At 54.8% G+C, this 19,063-nt stretch overlaps 1 protein-coding gene across 1 annotated transcript in view; it reads left to right on the top strand.

Moving 5' to 3' along the window:
• Nucleotides 1-19,063, top strand: part of WNT3 (Wnt family member 3) — a 48,208-nt gene that overhangs the window by 17,843 nt on the left and 11,302 nt on the right. The window contains exon 2 of the mRNA XM_036899745.2: nucleotides 16,436-16,677. Coding sequence (XP_036755640.1) covers nucleotides 16,436-16,677 — 242 coding nt within the window. The remainder of the gene's footprint in view (nucleotides 1-16,435; nucleotides 16,678-19,063) is intronic.

The raw sequence follows: 19,063 nt of genomic DNA, 5'->3' as shown, positions 1-19,063 counted from the left end.
AAGTCATGGGGCTGACTGTCCTCTTTTCTCCATACCTGCTAAGGGCTTCATTCTAGCCCCATCCCTGCTCTGGCCACAGAACAGAAGTGAGCAGGGGGCCTGGGGGAGGGGCTGAACATGGTGCTGTGGACATACAAGATTCAAAATGCACCTGCCGTGGGCCTTCTTTCTTGGAGCCGAGAAGCTGGGGGAGCTTCATTCCAAGAAGAGGAGTAGCTGCTCCCTCAGCACTGAGGACAGGACACGAGGGCCAAATGGTGGCTCAGAGGACGGAGGGGAGGGAAACAGATAAGGTTCCCCATCGGGTGTCCCAAGGCAAAGGTGTCCAGGCGTGGAAGCAGCCTATGGATCTGGCAGACGGAGTGAGAAGCGGGGCTGAGATCTTTCTGGCCTGGAGAGAGGAGGGCATTCCCAGGAATCTATGGCCTGACTGGTCTATCAGAAGCCTGCTCGTGTGAGAATCTGGGAAGGTGTCGGGCTGTGGATTCTTACCCTATGGTGGTACAGTGTGTTCTGTGAACAAAGGAGAATCTGAATTCCATAAAGACTTGGAGGATTTCCTTCTCACCACTGGCTGAGTTCTTTGGCTCCTCAGCCCCCAGGATCCCAGCTGAGCTCCCAAACTGGGGATTTGGAGCCAGTGGGTGTGGACACTGGGTCCTACTGCCTCTTGTGGGCCTTCATTCTGTGCCAGATGACCCGCGGTGTTCCGTTCAGCATTGCCAAACTCCTTTCCAGGAGGCCTGGGCCTCAGGCAGGGCTGGCCTGGAGGAGGCCCACCGGTGGTCCCTGCCTCGCAGCCTATGGGATCTGGACTTACCAGGCTTCGGCCTCCTTGGGTTTTGGTGTTTTGAGTCATGTTAGTGGTCTAAAAGGACCCTTTCTCTTCCCTTTCTCTCAAGGAATCAACACTTGTCTCAGAGTACACCCCTTTGAGGTCTCCTGGATTATCCGTGCCCCCCACACACACTCGGGGTCCCCCTTCACACACACTCGGGGTCCCCCTTCACTTGGTCTCCCTGTGTCCACCAGCTGGTCTCCTTGCTCCCACCTCTGTCCCTGTGCCCCTGGCCTCCCATTAGGTTACCCCTTCCTCCCTCTTGACACACTGTCTTTCACCCAGTTCAGTGCACCCAGCAGGTGCTGGATAAATGCATTCTGGCCAGTGAACCAGAGGGTGAGATCTAGACAGAGTAGTAAAATAGCAACAGCATGGGACTTGGGGTTGGACAGACAGGGGATCCAACCCCACTTCCACTTACTGGCTTGTGCCTCCCTGTCTGAACCTCAGTTTCCTCATTGGTGAAGTAGAGAGAACATCTCTCTCTCAGGCTGGGGAGGATTGACTTGAGAGGCCGTGGCAAAATGCTTTGTGATGGGAAGGTGCTAGAACTCTGCTCTTTCTTGGACTCCTCTTGAAACAAGTCCTGAATTCATATGTCCTGTCTCACAAGTGCCTCCAGCCCGCAGACAGAGGTCTTCTCCCCAGTGGGGCTGTGAGTGTGGGTTCACCCTTGTGCAAGATCCATGACAACACTCAAAAGAAAAAAGATCCACAGGCAGGGGCCCCTGCATTTGAATTTACAGGGCTGTGAATCCAGAGCACAGCCAGAATGACAGGACAGACCTGAGGATTTCCTTTCCCTTTCCCTCCAGCCCTCATTATCATGCTCCATCGGTGTGCTCCACGCAGATGTTGTCCTAACACAGGCACACCCCGGAGGTATGGCAGGGTCTGTTCCAAACCACTGCAATAAAGCAAGTCAAATGAATTTTTTTGGTTTCCCAGCACACAAAAAAGTTAGGCTTACACTATACTATAGTCTTTTAAGCTATAACAGCATTGTGTTTAAAAAACAATGTACATACCTTCACTAAAAAATACTTTATTGCTGAAAAATGCTAGCCATCATCTGAGCATTCAGGGTTGTGATCACTGATCACAGATCACCATAATATAATAATAAAGAAAAAGTTTGAAATGTTGCAAGAATTACCAAAATGTGACACAGAGACAAAAAGCGAGCAAATGCTGTTGGAAAAATGGTGCCAGTAAACTTACTGCTTGATACAGGGTTGCCAGAAACCTTCAGTTTGTAAAAGACACAGTGGCTGCGAAGTGCAGTAAAGGGAAGAGCAGTAAGATGAGGTCTGCCTGTAAATGTCTCCCCTCATGCTTCCTTAGCCATCTCAGCACCACCGTTTTCCTAGCTGTGTGACCCCAGACCCACTTACTTAGCCTCTGTGAACCTACGTCTCCTGTCAAATGGGGGTATTAACAATGTCATACGGTTCTTTGGCGAATTAAGAGATACATTCTTTGTAAAATGCTTTTCAGGACTCCTGGTCCTGGCCAAGATTCTGTAAATGTTAGCTATTATTATTATTATTATTAATAACCACGCTGAGAGCCACTGGTAAATTGGTTCCCTCACTCTCTTACTTACAGAGTTCCAGTAAATCATTTCCTCATGACCTTATTAACCACTGTCTAACCAAATAAATACACCCCACATTATCTTATTCACCACTGGGTGTGCACCTGTAAAAGCATTCCCCTTCATTTCATTTATGGGTCTGAGTGTCTCCATTACCTCATCTCCCCGTGTTGGGTGGGCACCCTCCCTGTGGGTGGTGACTCGGACCTTCTCTTAGACCTGGGTGATTCCTGAGGCAACCTTAACTGGAGCTGATACGCTTTGATAGTTTGCCCTCATGCTGAACACACATCCTTTTTGTAGAGAAATTGGTAATTAACATTTTTTTTTACTTTAATGTTTGTTATTTGTGTGCGTGTATGTGGTTTTTATCTTCTTTCTCCAGAAGAAATCCCTTTCTACTTTTGTAATGAATGTGACTAGAACACAGGACAAAAAATACAGGAATTCTCTGTACTACCAGCACTAGCCTGGTGGGCTGACAGGGTGTACACAGTGAGTGGAGGGGAGGGCACAGGAAGCCAGGACAGAGGAGAGGGGCTGGTGGTCGGGGGGGGGGGGGGGGCTCCACCAGGGGCTTGTGGAAAGGGCATCTGCTGTGAGGGACGAGTGGGGAACTCAAAGTCCTAGACCTAAAGGAGCTGTAGGCAATAACCAAGGAAGACGTGGGACCCCAGCAGGGGAAGGCCTTGCTACCTTGAATGGCTTGGGGGGTCATTGTTTTCCAGCATCTCTGCAGAGAGTTTTTGCATACAATCTTATCCACCCCATTTTGAGGCTAAGAAAAGAACATTGAAAATCAGAAAGAAGGGGAAATAATGACAGGAAAAACCAGAGGACAGGACTGAAGGCATGCACACGGGTCGCCAGTTAAAGCATTAGGCTGTGGGGGAACAGAGTTCTTTGAAATAGACTGTTTATCTTACCCCACTGTATGTTAGCGTCTGGTTTGTAACGCACATAAAAGATGAGCCCGGTGGCTAGCTGGCTGAGATTTAGACCTAAGTGTATGTAAATGAAGGGGCAAGTCCCAACACCTTTTACTAATGCGCTGCTGCTGGATCAAAAAGTTCTGCCTCTGTTGCTGCACAGAGATTTGTTGGGAGGGCGGGAGAGAGATAATGAGGGAGGGCTACTTCATGAGCGCAAGTGTACAAAGCCAGTGGTTGGAAAGGACGGTGGTGCTGGGAGGGGCAACAGGTGGGCCCCCGGGGATAGATGGCAGCGGGCTTCGGAGCCCCCGCTAAGCCACCCCTCCCCTCTCCTCCGCATGACCTTGGGCAGGTACGGAGCCTCGTCTGTGACCTAGGATAGTGCCTGCCTTCTTAAACGCAGGCAGGGCGGGTGCCCCGGGGCCATCTGACGGGCGGCCCGGGCTGAGAACCAGTGACCCACGGCTCTGAGTGCTGGAACACTTAATGGGGTCCTGCATGGGTCTACGCTGCAGCCGGAAGACAGCTCCTAAGAGGTGCTGAACAGATGCCTGCGAAACCCGCTGGCAATGAGCCCCTTGAAAAGAAATGACAGAGGGAGTGGATGTTGCTACCCCTACAGAGGGATTGGCGGAGCGGGGGTGGTGGTGGTGGGGACTCCGGGACCGGTGAATCTGGTGGGGGGCGGTGCGCCAAGGAAGGTGTTGAGGCTCGCTCTGCTCGCACGCAGATGGGGCTGGGAGGGAGGGGCAGGCAGCGCTTTGAACTTGCGTGCAGCCTCCCCAAGCAGGGTGGGGGAAGTCCAGGCGCCGGGCAGGGCTCTTTTCACCTGTGCGAGCTCAGGGCCGTCCGAGAACTAGGAGCAAGGAAGCGATCCTGGGGACCAGGTGGAAATACCCACCTGGAAAGGCAGGCGGCGAAGGCGCCCTGGGCCCCAGCGATTGTGCGGCGCCTCTGGCTCCTCCTGCCCCGAGCCCTGCCGGGCGGTGGCCATAAGCCCCCAAGAGCTGGTTGGTTTTTATTATTAGCGTTCCTTCAAAGTTTTAGTATGAAAATTGTTAATCAGGAAAAAAAATAGTACAAGGAGCACGCAGATGCACGCAGTTTAGTTCAGCTGGTGTAGTTGTTCTCCTCCCCTCCCCTCTCCTTCCCTTAAACCCCACCCACCTCCCGTTTGGTTCGGTTTGTTTTTTTGCTGAAATATTTCAAAGTAAGTTATAGTCATCATGCTTCTTCACACCTGCATTTCCGAAATATAAGGATGACTCCCATGACTACATGTAACATTATCACACTTAACAAAATTATTAATGATTCCTAATGACTCAGATTTCCCCAGTTATGCTCAAAATGCCCTCATGGCTAGGAGTTTTGAAACTGTGTTCCAATTATTTGATTGTTATGTCTCAAGTGTTTATTTAACCTAAAACATATTCTGTCACCTCCCCTCCAACCAACACACCCACACTTTCAAAAAAATGATCTAGACTTTTGGAGAGGTCAGGCCTTGTGTACTGTCCCATATTCTGAATTTGTCTGGTTTCTTCCCCAGAGTGTCATTTAGTTTGTTCCTCTGTCCCTCATGTTTCCTGGCAGCAGAAAGTAGCTTTTAAAACCTTGTGGAGATTCAGATTAAGCATTTCGGCCAGATACCTTCCTAGGGGATGCTGGGTATTTAGTATTGCATTATCTCATGCTGTGCTATTGTCACACTCTGGGGGAGGTTTTCAATGATCCAGTTTCCTGGACTCCTCCCCAGAAAATCTGATCCTGCAGGGCTGGCTTTGGAGCCGAGGTACCCCTCTTTTTCAAAACCACCCCAAGTGGTATGAGCACCGTGGTGCAATGGCCTGTATCCCTGACCAGCAGCCAGCTGGTAAGTGCATATCCTTGGTCTTCCGAAGGGCATGGGGTAAGGGTGTGGGTGGGATCGTCAAAGTAGGTGAAGTCCTTGAAGCCCCAGCCTTTACCAGGGTAGGAGGTCAGGGTGTGATGCAGGGTGGGTAGGTCCCAGTAGGGGAGGAGTCAAGGGGGCTCAGCCAGGAGTTCCAAGACCACGGGTCCCCCATGTGCCTCTCTGCTCCTAGCGCCTGGCCTGACATAAATGTTTGTTGAATGAAGACACACACCAGGTTGTTGGCTTCCAAAGGAGCCCTGGGAACTTCCAGAGAAGTGGCTCTGCTTGCAGTGTTCCCCCCAGGCTTCTTCCTGATCCAAACAGAGGACTTCCAGGCTATGGAGCAAGCAGGGGGTGACAAGGCCCAGGGAACCAAGAGGGCCACCACCTGCCCTCAGCTTGTCCTGGTGGCCGCCTACGGGATCCAGGGGAGGTGAGGAGAATGGCTGCGCCAATCAGGTGGAGCCGCCCCCTGGGGTGGGAGCTGGAGTGTTGTACCCATTTGGTGAGTCAGGCACTCTGCCCAACATACAAAAATGAATGAAATAATTCCTCTTCTCGAAAACCTCAGTTTTAGTGGAGAAACAGTGAATGGACAATTTAATAAAATGTGCTCAAGGTTCCTCCTGAGGTATGTATAAAAGCTGGGAGATGAGGGAGTAGTTTAAACTGGACACATTAAGAGGGGATTTTAAAATCAGACCTTGATGGATGAATAGGACACCAAAATGAACTGGGCTGGGCAGGCTTTGTCTTGTCTTTTACCTGAACTGGACTTGAAGGGTAAAGTATTTGGGAACCCAGCAGAGTGCTGGCCTGGGAACCAGCAGACTGGATTCTCAGAACAAGCCACATAACCCTTTAAGGCCCTCATTTCCCCATCCGAGAAATGGGCCACTAACCCGTGCCTTATATAATGTAGGGCCTGGAGGAGTTGGGAAGGGGAAAAGTATTATAAGGCAAAACTGAATTAGGAAGCAAACATAGTTTAGGAAAAGTTTAAACTAGAATTCTGATTGGTGCAATGGAAGATGAAGAAATAAATGGCAGAGACTCAGGACTGAAAGATGTCTTAGCCGAACTGAACTTCAAGGCCCAGCTCTGAGCTTTTTCAGTCCCTCTTCCCTCAGCACTCCCATTCCCTGTGGTTTCTACTGCAAATGGGGTTTCTCAACCTCTGCCACTGACTGTGGTCACCTGCGGGGATGTCTCTCCTGCACTGGGGTGGGAGCCTCTGGGGAGGGTGGAGGTTACATCTTATGCACGGCAGGTACGTGATACATGACACTGCAGCCTTCAGACAGGAGGCTTTGAGAAGGAACTGTGTGGTGTCAAGGAGACAGTCCCAGCTGGGCTGCATTCCCTCCAACCAATGGAGGATTCCTGGGCAAATCACATTGCTTCTCCGGGCTTCTATTTCCCCCAAGAACCTGGATTAGATGATGCCCAAGGTCCCACCCTCTCGGACATTCTGAGGGCCGATACTGTGATAGACTGCGTGGCCATGCGCAGAATGCTTCTACAGCCTTCCTAGGGCGTCTTATTCCCCCACCCCCAACCCCTCCAACTAGCAAGAGACCAGCAGCAGAACCTTCTCAGGCAGACACTTTATTCAACAGGACTTTAATAAGCGTCTACCTTGTGCCCAGTGAGCGCTCCAGAGACACCTGCTCCCACCATGGTTTCTAGAATGCTCAGCATCTTTGGAGTTGGAAAGACAACCTATTTGGAGGGAACTTTGAGAGAGTTGCCTGAACCTGATGGCCAGGAGTGTTGTGACCCCAAGCCAGTCATTTGGTGTCTTTGGGCCTCATCTGTAAAAAATAGAGTGTAACAACCCTTTGGGTATCTGAAGGCAGAGGCTGGACTGTGGTTCTACCTCCAAAGGGGGCCGGACTCTACTGAAGAAGTGTGCAAGCACGGGCTCACCTGTGGGTTCTGAGCTGCTCAGCAAAGCAAGTGCACTTGGAAATGGTTTCCGCCTCTGCGGTCACCTGTAAACATCGCCCTCCTGTGGCCTGGGTGCCTCTCTGGAGAACCTCTGGGAGTCAGAGGAGTGAGTCCCCACCGGGCCTGGACCCCTTTCCCTTCGCTCTGGACACCCACCTGGGCTCAGGCCCTTCCATTCCTCCCAACCCCACAAGTGAGTCTTCCTGGGGAACAGCTGCCTGAAGGGAGATGCCCCCAGCTTGCAAGGCCCTCCCAGGTGCTGAGGGAGGCCGTGGCCCTGAGCTGCTGAGGCCCAGGCCGAGCTGCAGACGGCCCGGGAGTGCAGGACATTCCTGCCCCTTTTCCTCACCTCCCTCCTCCCTGCCCGCTTGCTCAGGCCCCTTCCCCCTCTTCCTCCGTTCTCACCCTCCTTTCCGCCTCCTCAGGTCTCACCGCCTGCTCTGTGCTCCCCCTCAGTTTGGCTGAAGGGGACAATCCCTCTCTTCCACTCTGATCAGCTCCACTTTCCTAAGAAATCGAAGAAAAAAAAAACCCCAAAACCTCTCATGCTCACAATACAACAAAAAACAGGTTTCAACATTTTACAGGTTTCAACATTTTTCAGGCTGCCCTGTCACATCTTATCAGATCAGCCGGGAGCCGCAGGCCAGGCGCTCTGGGAGCTGCTGGGAGAACAGAAGCTGTAACATTCCAGCGGAGGCCCTGCCCCTCCCTCCCCGCGCTCCCCGCCCCCTTCTGCCCAGAGAACCACCCCACGGGGCTCCAGGGATGGTGCAGGGCCAGGGCCTCCATCCCCTCCCGCGACTGGGGGCTCAGTCTTGGACCGACCCCTTGGCTTTGAGCCTTCTCTTCCCCCCCCCGGACAGCTGCCCACAGAGGCTCTCAGGTGGTCTTACTCCACCTCCTCCGCCGACCCCGCTTGGCCCTGCCAGGCAACGTCTCCAAGTCAGGGGGCAGAGGAGAGCTGTCCAAGCCCTTACAGAGTGGAGAAGCTGTGGGCCACTGAGTTGTGTTGGAGAGTCTGGGGGGGAGAGGAGGCTGGGGAGAGCCCCCAGAGGCTCCATGGACAGTCGTCCAGGGCTGTTGCCCAATGGGAGGGAATGGCTTTTTACTTTGGTTTCAGTTTTTGGGGTATGTGGCTTTAACATCCCTGGTGATGTGGATCCCTGCCCTAGGGCAGCACCCTTTCCCTCGCTTTCTCCTCGGGCCCCACTTTCCTGTTCCTGACATGCTCATGGCAACCCTGGGCACACCGTACAAGATGACAGGTCCAGGAAGGGCTGACCAAAGTCCAAGGGCCCAGATTTCAGCGGAGAGGAGGGAGGGAGAGGCCTAGAACCTGGGCCCCTCGGAGACAGGGAGAAGGGCTGGGAGGTCCTGGTGTGTACAGGGAGGGCTCTGCAGGGGACCAGGCTGTGGACTGAAGGATTAGGGTGCATCAGAGTTCTCACCTAGGGATGACAGTGGGGACAAAAGTGGAAGAGGAAAGCCCAGAGGAAAGGAAGGGAGCACATGGGTGGTGACTCACTCTGTCCAAGTACACTGGCTGCACCTCCTTGGGGACCTCATCAGGAATTCTGGGAAAGAGAAGCCAGACCTGGGCACAGGGGGCAAGTGTGGGCTGAGCCAGGCCTGACCCACCTGCTCCCTGCAGGGTTTCAGGAGAGCCTTCCCCACCTCTTGGTGTGAGGTCCCAGTGCCCACCCCGGTGCCCTCCCTCCTGGGGGAGCCCTGCATTCCTCCAGCCACCACTGGCCCCTCCCTTGGCACATGGCATCAAGGCCCGCACCATGCCATGAGGCTCCTAGTTTTGTGTCGTTCCCTTTACCTTGTGCCTCAAAAGTTATCCAGCTATGAGCTGCAGGACAGATTCCCAGATCTGAATCTCTCGCCTCCGTCTCTCTGTTGGGCCCCAGCTCTGCTTCTCCAACACTGTCAGCACATGGGTGCTTGGGGGGGTCTCTGGACCCCACCTACTATCTTTACCTTTGTCCCCGAACCTGCCCCTCCTCTTACTTTCCCTTCTTTGGTTGACATCATCTCCATGTTCTAGGTCATCCTGGCTCAAAACCTAAGTCATCCTCCCCTCCTTCCTCTTGATACCCATGTGCCCATCTTCATTCATTGCTTCCTCTCTGCTCCTGGTGCCACTGCCCCGAGACCAGGGCCACAGACCCTACTAACACAGAGGGGTGGTGCTCAGCCCCCGCCGCACAACAGAACCACCCCTGACCAGGGAAACCCATCCTCCAGGGGCCGTAATGTGCAGCCAGGCCTGAGACTCTCCTTGGCATAAACTGTCACACTGGCCTCCTGACTGCTTTCCCAGCCGTTGGCCACTAGTGTCCCTTGCCCCCTCCCGGCTCCCACCCCAGGCTGCATTTTGCAGTTAGATTAAGTCTTGACCCCTCAGGGCCCCCTTCTTCTCCTTTGCTCCAGCTGTTTGGCCCCAGGACTCCAGCTGGGGGGAACCAGCTGCAGTTTCCTCTTTTGCCTCTTGCCTGGGGCTGTTCCCTGCCACCCCACGTCCTTCCGAGGGAGCCCCAGCCATTCTTCACCAGCTCAGCAGCTGCTCCTGCATGGTGTCTTCCTGCCTGCCACTGGCTGAGACCCGTGCCTCTCCCTTCCAGGCTGCCCGTGCCCTTACCATGCTCTCTGGCATGGTGGTTCCTAGGGTTGTAAGTTACAAGGGCCTCAGGACCCTGTCACCCATTCATGGCACCCACAGTCCCCAGACCTAATAGGTGCTGTAATTGATAGATGCCTCCTGGTCTGCGTCCTCCATGGGTGTGGCTTAATTCAGTTCCACGGTCACAGTGCTTGGCACTCCGCCTGATTCAGAGTCATCACTCTAATGTGTGTTGAGTGAATAGGCGGGGAATGAAGTTGTTTACCAAGGGAAGACTTTAACCTGTTCTCCCAAAGGCAGGCACTGCCACTCACTCCACATTTCTCACCTTCTTGGGGCCCCAGTCTGCTTGGCTGGGACTGAGTCAGGCTGGGAAGTGCAGCAGGAGGCCCTCAGGGGCTCAGAAGCTCTAGGAAACCCTAGTTGCTCCCTCATTGACTTCTTTTTGGACCCTGGGTCCCAGCTCACTGTGGACCTTCTCCAGCCTCACCTTTCCCTTCCTTCCTGTACATAAACAATCGGTGCTCCGTCTGTGCCTGCTGAGAGCATAAACCAGCCGCTGATGGGAAAGGTCCAGAGCAATATCCCTGCCTCTTTGATGAAAGGCATCTGCTGGGCTATGTCTAGGCCTGCTCCATGGACCACAGGACCACGTGAGCCCCTTTGGACTCAGAAGCAACTCCCTACCCTTGGTCTGCCCAGAGGTGAGTTGGGGGCTACAGAGCTGTGCTCAGCGCCCGTGGGGCCTACATGTGCTCCAGGGAGGAAGAGTGGATGAGCGACGACAGATGATGACTTGTCAATCTTGAGTTAGGTCCCGCCTCTCTCTCCTTCGGTCACAAGGTCCCAGGGTGAGGCTCCAGGCCAGGGCCTCGGGCCTCCCATGTCAGCAGCAGGGTTTGGCTTGCCATTCTACCACTCTAGGTTTCAGCTCATTGGAAATTCCAGGAGCTAGGTGCACCAGGGCCCTGGCCTGCCCAATAGGGCACACGGCCCCTGAACTTGTCGGGTCACCTCATGACGTCCACCAGTCCTGATGGCCCTTGACCTCAGTGGAAAGGCAGTCATTGAGTTCCAAGGCCAATGCTTGGCTCTTAACTTCCTGCCCATTTTCAAACCTTTCCCGCCCCTTCTGGAAGTTTCTGTCTTATCCCAGGCCAGGGTGGGTCCCCCCTGGGCCCGGAAGCAGGGAGAATGTCTGTCCACTACTGCCCAGGAGCCAGCAGGTGGCGCACCGAGCACTGGGCAGTTGTAGGGTTTCCGGAAACATGGCGGTCGCTCTGGAGGAGAGGGACAAATCCACAGAGGAGAAGGTTTCAGACTCCCTCCCACTTCCATCTTCCTCCCTCTCTCTCAGTACCATGTAAACATTTTAAGAGACACTAATCCTTTAGGTCAGATTCTTTAGGTGCCCTGCCTCGGGCTGGCAGAGTTGGTCAGGCCTTGCCCTGGGGACAGGTGAGGTGGGGGACCATGACTCCAAAAGGCATGACTGGGGAAGGCTTGGCCATGGAGCTCACCCTGAGACTGGAGGGGTGAGGAGGGGAGTCTGCCTGGACAGGGCCCCCAGATCTGCCTTCCACAGCCCCACCCATATATGACATGACTGTGTGACCTGGGGAAATGGGAAACCCTCTCTGGGTCTAAGCCTTCCCATCTGGAGAAGGCAGGGACTAGCCCAGGCCAGTGGCTCTGAGCCTGCATCCTGCAGAGGGGCCCTAGGTAGGGGCAAGGGGAGTCAAGGATGGGGCTCCAGGACCCCCCCTTTTTTCCAATTTAATTTAACCATTTTTAAGTGTACAGTTCAGTGGTGTTAGTACATTCACAGTGTGTGCCACATTCCCCACCATCTATTTTTGGAGCTTTTCATCATCTAAAACTGAAACTCTGTACCCATTAAGCAATAGCTTCCCCTCTGATCCCAGCCCTTGGGCACGTCTCATCTACTTTCCGTCTCTATGAATTTGCCTACTCTGGGTACCTCACATAAGAGGAATCACACCAGATTGTCCTTTTACGACTGGCTTAGTTCACTTAGCACAGTGTTGTCAAAGTTCATCTGTGTTGTGGCATGTGTCAGAATTTCATTCCTTTTTATGGCTGAGTAATGCTTCTCTGTGTGGCTAGACCACATTGTGTTATCCACTCATCTGTTGGTGGACACTTGGGGTTCCCTACCTTGGTGCTATTGTGAAGAGTGCTGCCATGAACACTGCTGGACAAGTGTCTGAGTCCCTGCTTTCACTTCTCTTGGGTAGGAGTGCAACTGCTGGATCCTATGGTAATTCTATGCTTAGCTTTTTGAGGAACAGGCCCCTCTTTTCATCTGGTTTATGTATAAAGGAGAGGGGGCAGGTTGTCTATTATTCCATTTGGAAAAAATGGCTAACAAAAAAAACACCCTAACCTAGATGACTCCTGAGGCCCCTCTAAACTCTAAAATCCTATTATGTTGGGAGGGTCCCAGGTAAAAAATATAGGCAAATTTGGGTTCAGAAGAGGCTACTGGTCGCAACCCCAGTGGATCGTTAAGGGGAGCAGGGTAGGGACAGTACCCCCTGTAGTATGTAGTCGGTTTAAAGTGGTTCAGGCCATGCTGGGTGGATGGCAGAATCTGTGGGCCAACAATGTTAGCGTCACTGGGTACAAAGAACTGCGTGGGGCACTTGTGGGTGTCTCATCACATGACATGTGTAAGTCAATTCAGCATCTAGGCTGCCCTAAATTCTTTGGTTACAAGTTTTATCTTCACCCAGTGCTCACCATGCAGGCCCACCATCAGCTGTCTGGAGACAGAGCGTGTCATCGGGTAGAGGTGATGAGCTGGGGTGGGGATGGGAGTCCAAGGAGGCTCATATTTAGTCCATAATTAAGTGCACACATTTCAGTCCAGCCTGTTTGGAGAGGGGATTTCACCCTGGGAGGTCAGCGTGGTGGGGGGGTGGCCTCAGCATGCAGCCTGTTGCTTGTGGGCACCTGCTGCCCATCTCCCAGGCTGCCCGTCTGTCCTCAGCCCAGCTGGATGGTGGGTGATTGCGGGGAGGATGAACCATCCTCAGGGAAGGGTGGCAGGGCCCTAGGCAGGGCAGGCCGGGAGCTGGGTGTCAATAGCCCCTGCCAGCTGGGGAGGCCTGGCAGGGCCCTCCGCTTCCCCCTCACCAGCTGCCAGTGCCAAGCGGGTCCCTACCTCTCTCAGGAGCCTGGGCATCATCTCAGGTCCTAAATGTAGGAACTTCCTCAGTGGAACTGAGGAGTCTTATCCTGTGTGTTGGCGGAACCTCCTCCGGATGCTTGAAGGCCTGAGGAGTGGGGCCGAGGGACTGCAAGATGGGGGTGATCAGACTGGCCTTTTGGAGGAAGGAGTGGCTCCTTTATTCCTTCCTTTGAGAATTAGCAAGTGCTTATCATGGGCCTGGCCTTTTGGCAGACCGAGTGTGCTTGGGGTGGGGGTGGGCGCAAGAATGGAAGAGACACAACCTCGGTCCTCAAGGGACTTACACCAGCAGGGCCACACGGAATTGCTGGAATCAGTTCAGCGTTTTGTGATAAGGTTTGGATAAGGCAGAAAGAAACACGGAGGGAGGAGAGCTCCTTCCGTCAGGGAGCCCACATCTTACAATGGAGGTGACCCAGGAGCCACGTGTTGAAGGATGGGTGAGCTGTGTGCCACGGGCTTGGGCAGCGGACAGGCGCCTGGCGGAGGGCTCAGCCTGACAGGCACAGGTGGAGTGTGAAACAGCTGGGCTGCATTCAGCAGGGGCTCAAAGCTCCTGACACTTAGGTAGGAAGAATTAAGGAGAATGAGGCTCACTGTGTGACCCCCCCCGGGGGACCATGCACTTCAATAACAGGGACAAGGGTTGTTGATGCATCTGTGGCAGTGGAATTTCAGACATGAGCAGTGTGGGGTAGGAGGCTCAGGGTAAGGGGTGGCAGGGCATATGTGGGGAGGGCAGCTATCTTGCAGAAATCAACCCCATGGCCACAGCCTCACCAGCCCATGGACCTAAACCCTTATCCTCAGTGGCCCTTGCTAATTACTGGCAGGATGTCCAGTTCTGGGCTGAAACCCTTGAATGCAGCACCCTGGAAATCTCCTTACACCCCTGCCCTTTAGTTACCTTTAACTCTCAGCTTGATCACAAATGTCTGTTCAGCCACTCTGGTTAGGACTGAGCAGTGGGGAAGGGTACAGCTTTGCTCTGACCCTAAGAATCCTTCCCGGTGATGAATGGGAAGGGGCTCTGAAAATTCTGATGCGTTCTATCAAGTCAGGCACGGGAGGGCAGGAGGAATGAGGTTGATAACAGGGTGAGGATGAAGTCCTGGGGACAGCCCCTAAACACACGGTAACCACAAGGACCACCATTTATTAATGGCTTCCTATGTGCTAGGTGCTGTATTTCACTTATTCCTCCCATTATGTCTATTTTCCAGATGAAGACACTGAGTCACGGAGAAGTTAAGTAAATTGCTTGAGGTCAGTAGCTAGGAAATGGCAGAGCTGGATTTGAACCTAGGCAGCCTGGCTCCCAGGGGCACAACTGGTTGGACCTGAGCAGCAGGAGGGAGAGGGTTTGGTGGGAGGGGGGAAAAGAACTCATCATCCTGAGGCTGGGAGTTGTTCTCAGAGAGCACCACACTTGTCAGACAAACCCGGAGGCTGAATTCTGGCTCAGTCACTTCCTTGTATCACCCAACTTCTCTGTGCCTCAGTTTCCCCACGAGGAAAATGGGGACGGCAATGCCTATCTCAGAAAGCTGTGGTGAGGATTAAATAAGAGAGTATATGTGACATGCCTGGCACATAAGTGCTAAATAAAGGGTTGTCAAGATTGGTAGTGGTGAATGTGACTGTAGAGGACAAGAAGAAATCCACTTGATTTGAAGAGAGATTGCAGTGGTCCAGTAGGAAGGACTTGGCCATCAAGGGCTTGGTGTCTTCAGGGAAGTGGAGGAGACTGTGGCATCTCCCTGCTGGGAGACGTTTGGGGAGCATCTCTGGCCTTGCCCGCTAGTGCTCAAGGCTTGGGCATTCCGCTTTGCTGGGGAGGCCTGCCTTGGACCCTGCGGGGAGGACCTGGAGGAGCCAGGGAGCAGGGATCTCCTCAGAAGGTTGGGACCCACAGCTCTGCTCTGCCACAGACCAGCTCCAAAAAGCCTTGAGCAAGCCAACTTACTCCCTGAACCTCAGCTTCCCCATCTTGGGGATAGTAACCCCCACTTTGAAGAACTGATTGGTAATGCCCCACGTAAAGTGCCAGCACACAGTAAGAGCTGATAAACGGTCGGCATTTGGTTCATCCCCATGTCTAGTCCAGCAAGCTTTTGCGTGTCTTTTTCCTGATCTGCACCTGGAGTCTTCTGGACCCTCTTTCCAAGGCTTCTGCCATCACTTTGTGTGGGGAACTGGACCAGGGTCGCTGCCAGACCAGAGCCTTGGGTGAGTGCTGAACACAAAGGGAGAGGATATGGCCCCTGAGGTGCTCCTTCCAGCTCACACTGTTCCTGATCCCGGGCTAATTGCAGTTGACCTTGAAGTCAACTGAGAGCCAAGGATCATTTTCTCAGTTTCTCCCATAAAATGTCATTCCTGCTGGTCCTGTGCAGAGAGAAGAGAGTGGAAGAGTAGCAACTTGGTTTTCTAGTATTCAGACTCTTGTTCCTCCTCCCTGGCCCCCCCCCAGAACTTTCCTTTTGTTGGCTTTTTTGTCAAACCTGAGATTGACAGGATATTGACTGAAAAATGAGGGGCAGAAGAGTGGGGTGACTTGACCAAGGTCATGTAGTTTTGGGTTGGGGGAGTATAATCTTCTCACTCTGACATTAAGCTAAACTTGTCTTGAAACAAAGCTAAGCTCCAATTTGTGATAAGAGGAGGGATAGCACTCTAGAAACTTCTAGTTTGCTGCAAAGATGGTTATGGAGGCCCTACTGAACAAAAAGCAGACAACCTGGTGCAAGCCACTGCTTCCCTGGGGAAACACCGGGAGGCACTGGGCTGGGCAGGCAGCATCTGGAGAAGAGGTGGAGGGGCATTGCCGAGAGGGGCCTGTAAGGTGCCTCCAAGCTCTCTGCTGGGGCTGAGGCTTCTGCAGCTGGGGCCAAGCCAGATCCTGCTGGCTTCCTGTCTTTAGATTTGAGTTTCTTCCCCTGGGTCATTGGAAGTCCCTGTGTGGCTCCAGAAATCTAGACTCCATAGAAGACTGCCCCGCCCAACCCTTTCAATGCTCACCAAGATAACTGACCCAAGCCTGGGAGGGACTTGCCCTGGGCCCCTAGTACCATCTTTCCAGTCCAAGCTTCATTTCATGGTATTGCATTTCCCTCAAACGCCCTCAGGGAAGATTTCTACCGGTCCCCATGCCCCTGCAGGCTGGAAGTGCCCCTGACAGAGGGCTGACTGTCTGGGTCAGAGCTCTGTCCTACAAGGGGCAGTGTACTCCTGATGTCAAAGGCAGCACATCTGGGGGCTGGGTTTTCTGGGGCCATGGGTCTGGGCTCACGGGCCCTCTGTCACCCCACCCACCCGAGGCCTCTGGGCCGTGTGCTCTGTGCCTGCAGTGCCCTGCCATCTTTCTGCCCACAGGTCCCTGGCCCTGGGCCAGCAGTACACATCCCTGGGCTCACAGCCTCTACTCTGCGGCTCCATCCCAGGCCTGGTCCCCAAGCAACTGCGCTTCTGCCGCAATTACATCGAAATCATGCCCAGTGTGGCTGAGGGCGTGAAGCTGGGCATCCAGGAGTGCCAGCACCAGTTCCGGGGCCGCCGCTGGAACTGCACCACCATAGATGACAGCCTGGCCATCTTCGGGCCAGTCCTCGACAAAGGTACTGTCTCTGGGCCGGGCAGGATGCGGGGAAGAGGCTGGGTGGGGGGAGAGCGTTAGGCTGCTGTGACTCTTCCACCTCAGGGTGCCTCAGCTCGGAGCCCAGGGTACCTGGAGGAGGGCAATAGAGCTGGTCATGACCTGCAGCCTCTGCTCCTCTGGACCTACCTAGGCTGTTGCCATGGCTGCCACATCTTCCCAGGTTCTTCTGGAGGCAGGACAGCCTTGAGATGCTCTGGGACCTGAGATCCTGGGGCAGGCTAGGTGGCTGCAGCCTTCCTGCTTCCTGGCTTGCCCAGCAGGGGCTCCAGACTTTAATATGGACATTTGTGATGTTTCCCAATGCTGTGTTAAGTGCTATGCAAATCTAGTTTTTGGGTGGGGTGGGGACATTTCCACCCCTAGATCCCTTCCATAAAGAAAATTCTAGAGCTGAGGAAGCTGCCTCATGCTGGTGGCATTGCACTGTCTGTAAATGCTTTTGTGAGAAGTTTCTGGTGGTCCCCTTGGCCCTGCAAGCTGGATATGCCCATGGATTGTAGTGGGGCTTGCAACCTGGGAGTCTAAATGCCCGTGCCTCAAATGAATGGGATTCACACAACTTCATTTTGCACATGAAGGCACCCAGAGAAGAGGGATGAGGGGGAACAACTGCTCCCAAGAAGGGGACTTGGGGCTGGTGAGTTCTGGGCCGAAGATGGGCGACCCATAGAGGAATTGCAGTGTCCAGGAACTTACTGATCCCAGCTGGCCTCCTGAGAGCCACCACTCCTTTTTCACAGCAGCTTGAACGCTTCCAGTCACCACCAGGCTTTACACCCAAACTGGTGAGCCTTCCTTTCTTTTAGAAGAGCTGCATTTACAGCCAGAAAGAAAAGGGATCTGAGCGCTAGCTGGACCTGGTGGGGGCAGCGGCGGGGGAATGGGTGGGGCGCACATTCACCTGCCCCACTTCCCGCCCCCTTTTATAGTGCAGTCCCCCTTTACCTGCTCCTCAGGTGGGCAGGGTTTGTCCAACCAACAGGCTTTTCATGGGACAAGAAGGGCAATTAGCCAATCAATGGATGATGATTCTGTTCATGCTTCTTTTACCAAAGCTAATTATTCCTTGTTTACATATAAGGTTTGGCCTCTAATTGGGGCCAAGTGGCGGCGGTTTGCATTTCAAACCTAATCTTGCCAGTGTGTCAGTCTCAGTGCCTTCCGGTGCCCCACCTCGGGCCAGGTAGCGCTTAATCAAACAGCCTGGCGTCTAGACGCGCTCCCCAAAAGCAAGACTCACCTTCTGATTGTTCTTCCCCTCTCGGGACATCAGCCAGAGAAAATCGGGTCTCTGAGTTTATGACCCATTCACATCTGTGTTTGACGTTTTAAACCACCGTTCCAAGTTCTAGAGACAAGCCCTCATCTCTAGAAAGCAGGGGGCAGTTTTGTGATGGGGATGGATGGGTAATGTGAGACTCCAGGAATTTTATGAGATCCAAGGAGTCCCGCCGGCCAGGAGGAGGGCGCGCACCCACGCGCCCAAGCGCCCAGAGCCCGGGCAGTGAACCCGCGCTCGAACCCTGCCCTGGGCTCCACGCTTGCGCCCGCCCCTGGCCAGCTCCCCACCCCCGCTGTGTGTGGTGAGACCCAGGGGGGCAGGGAGTCTGTCTGCCACGGAGCGCGCGTCTTCCGCGGAGGCCGGGGACCGGCTTCCCGGGGTCCGGGAGGGGCGGCCTGGGACGGGGCTGCCACCGCCGGGGGGCCCGCGCGGCACTTGTGTGGACGGGGGCGCCGGGGTCGGCGGCCGGAAAGCGACCGGCCGCGACGGCGGGGCGCAGGCGAGCCCGAGATCGCTCTCCCTGGCGGGGCCGGGGCCGGGCGGTCCGGAGGGGCTTAGGCGGCTTGAAAAGGGCCCGAGCGTCGCCCCCCACCGCGCGGCCCGGCCCCGCGCCCGCTGCGGCCGCCGCGCCATTCACACGCCCTCTGGCCGGTCGGCGCGGCGCGGGGGCGGGGGGCGCCGCTTCAATGGGGATTTCGCGGGCCGGCGCCGGGGCCGGGGGCGCGGCCCGGCCCCGGGAGCCGCCCGTTGCTACGCGGTGGCGGCCGGCCTGGCGGCCCGGGCCCGGCGGCCGCATTATGCGGGTAATGCGGTGTGACACCGCGCAGACAAAGGCGGATTTGAGCGGCGCAGCGGGCCCCGCCGGACGGGGACCGGCGCAGCGGGGCTGTCAGCGCCGCTCCCAGGCTAATCCCCGCCCCGCCCCCCACCACCCCCGCCGCCCCGGCGCTGGGAATTGAGCGCCGCCTGAGGCCTGGGCGCCGCCGCCGCCGCGAGACGCCGCGGGCCGGGCCGGAAGCGGGGCGCTTGTCCTCCGCGCCCTGTCCCCGGGCGCTGAGGGGTG

This window comes from Manis pentadactyla, chromosome 4 (assembly GCF_030020395.1).
Source record: "Manis pentadactyla isolate mManPen7 chromosome 4, mManPen7.hap1, whole genome shotgun sequence".
Classification (NCBI taxonomy): Eukaryota; Metazoa; Chordata; class Mammalia; order Pholidota; family Manidae; genus Manis; species Manis pentadactyla.
Note: the sequence above shows the minus strand (reverse complement) of the source record. Positions and strands in the feature narration are given on the sequence as shown.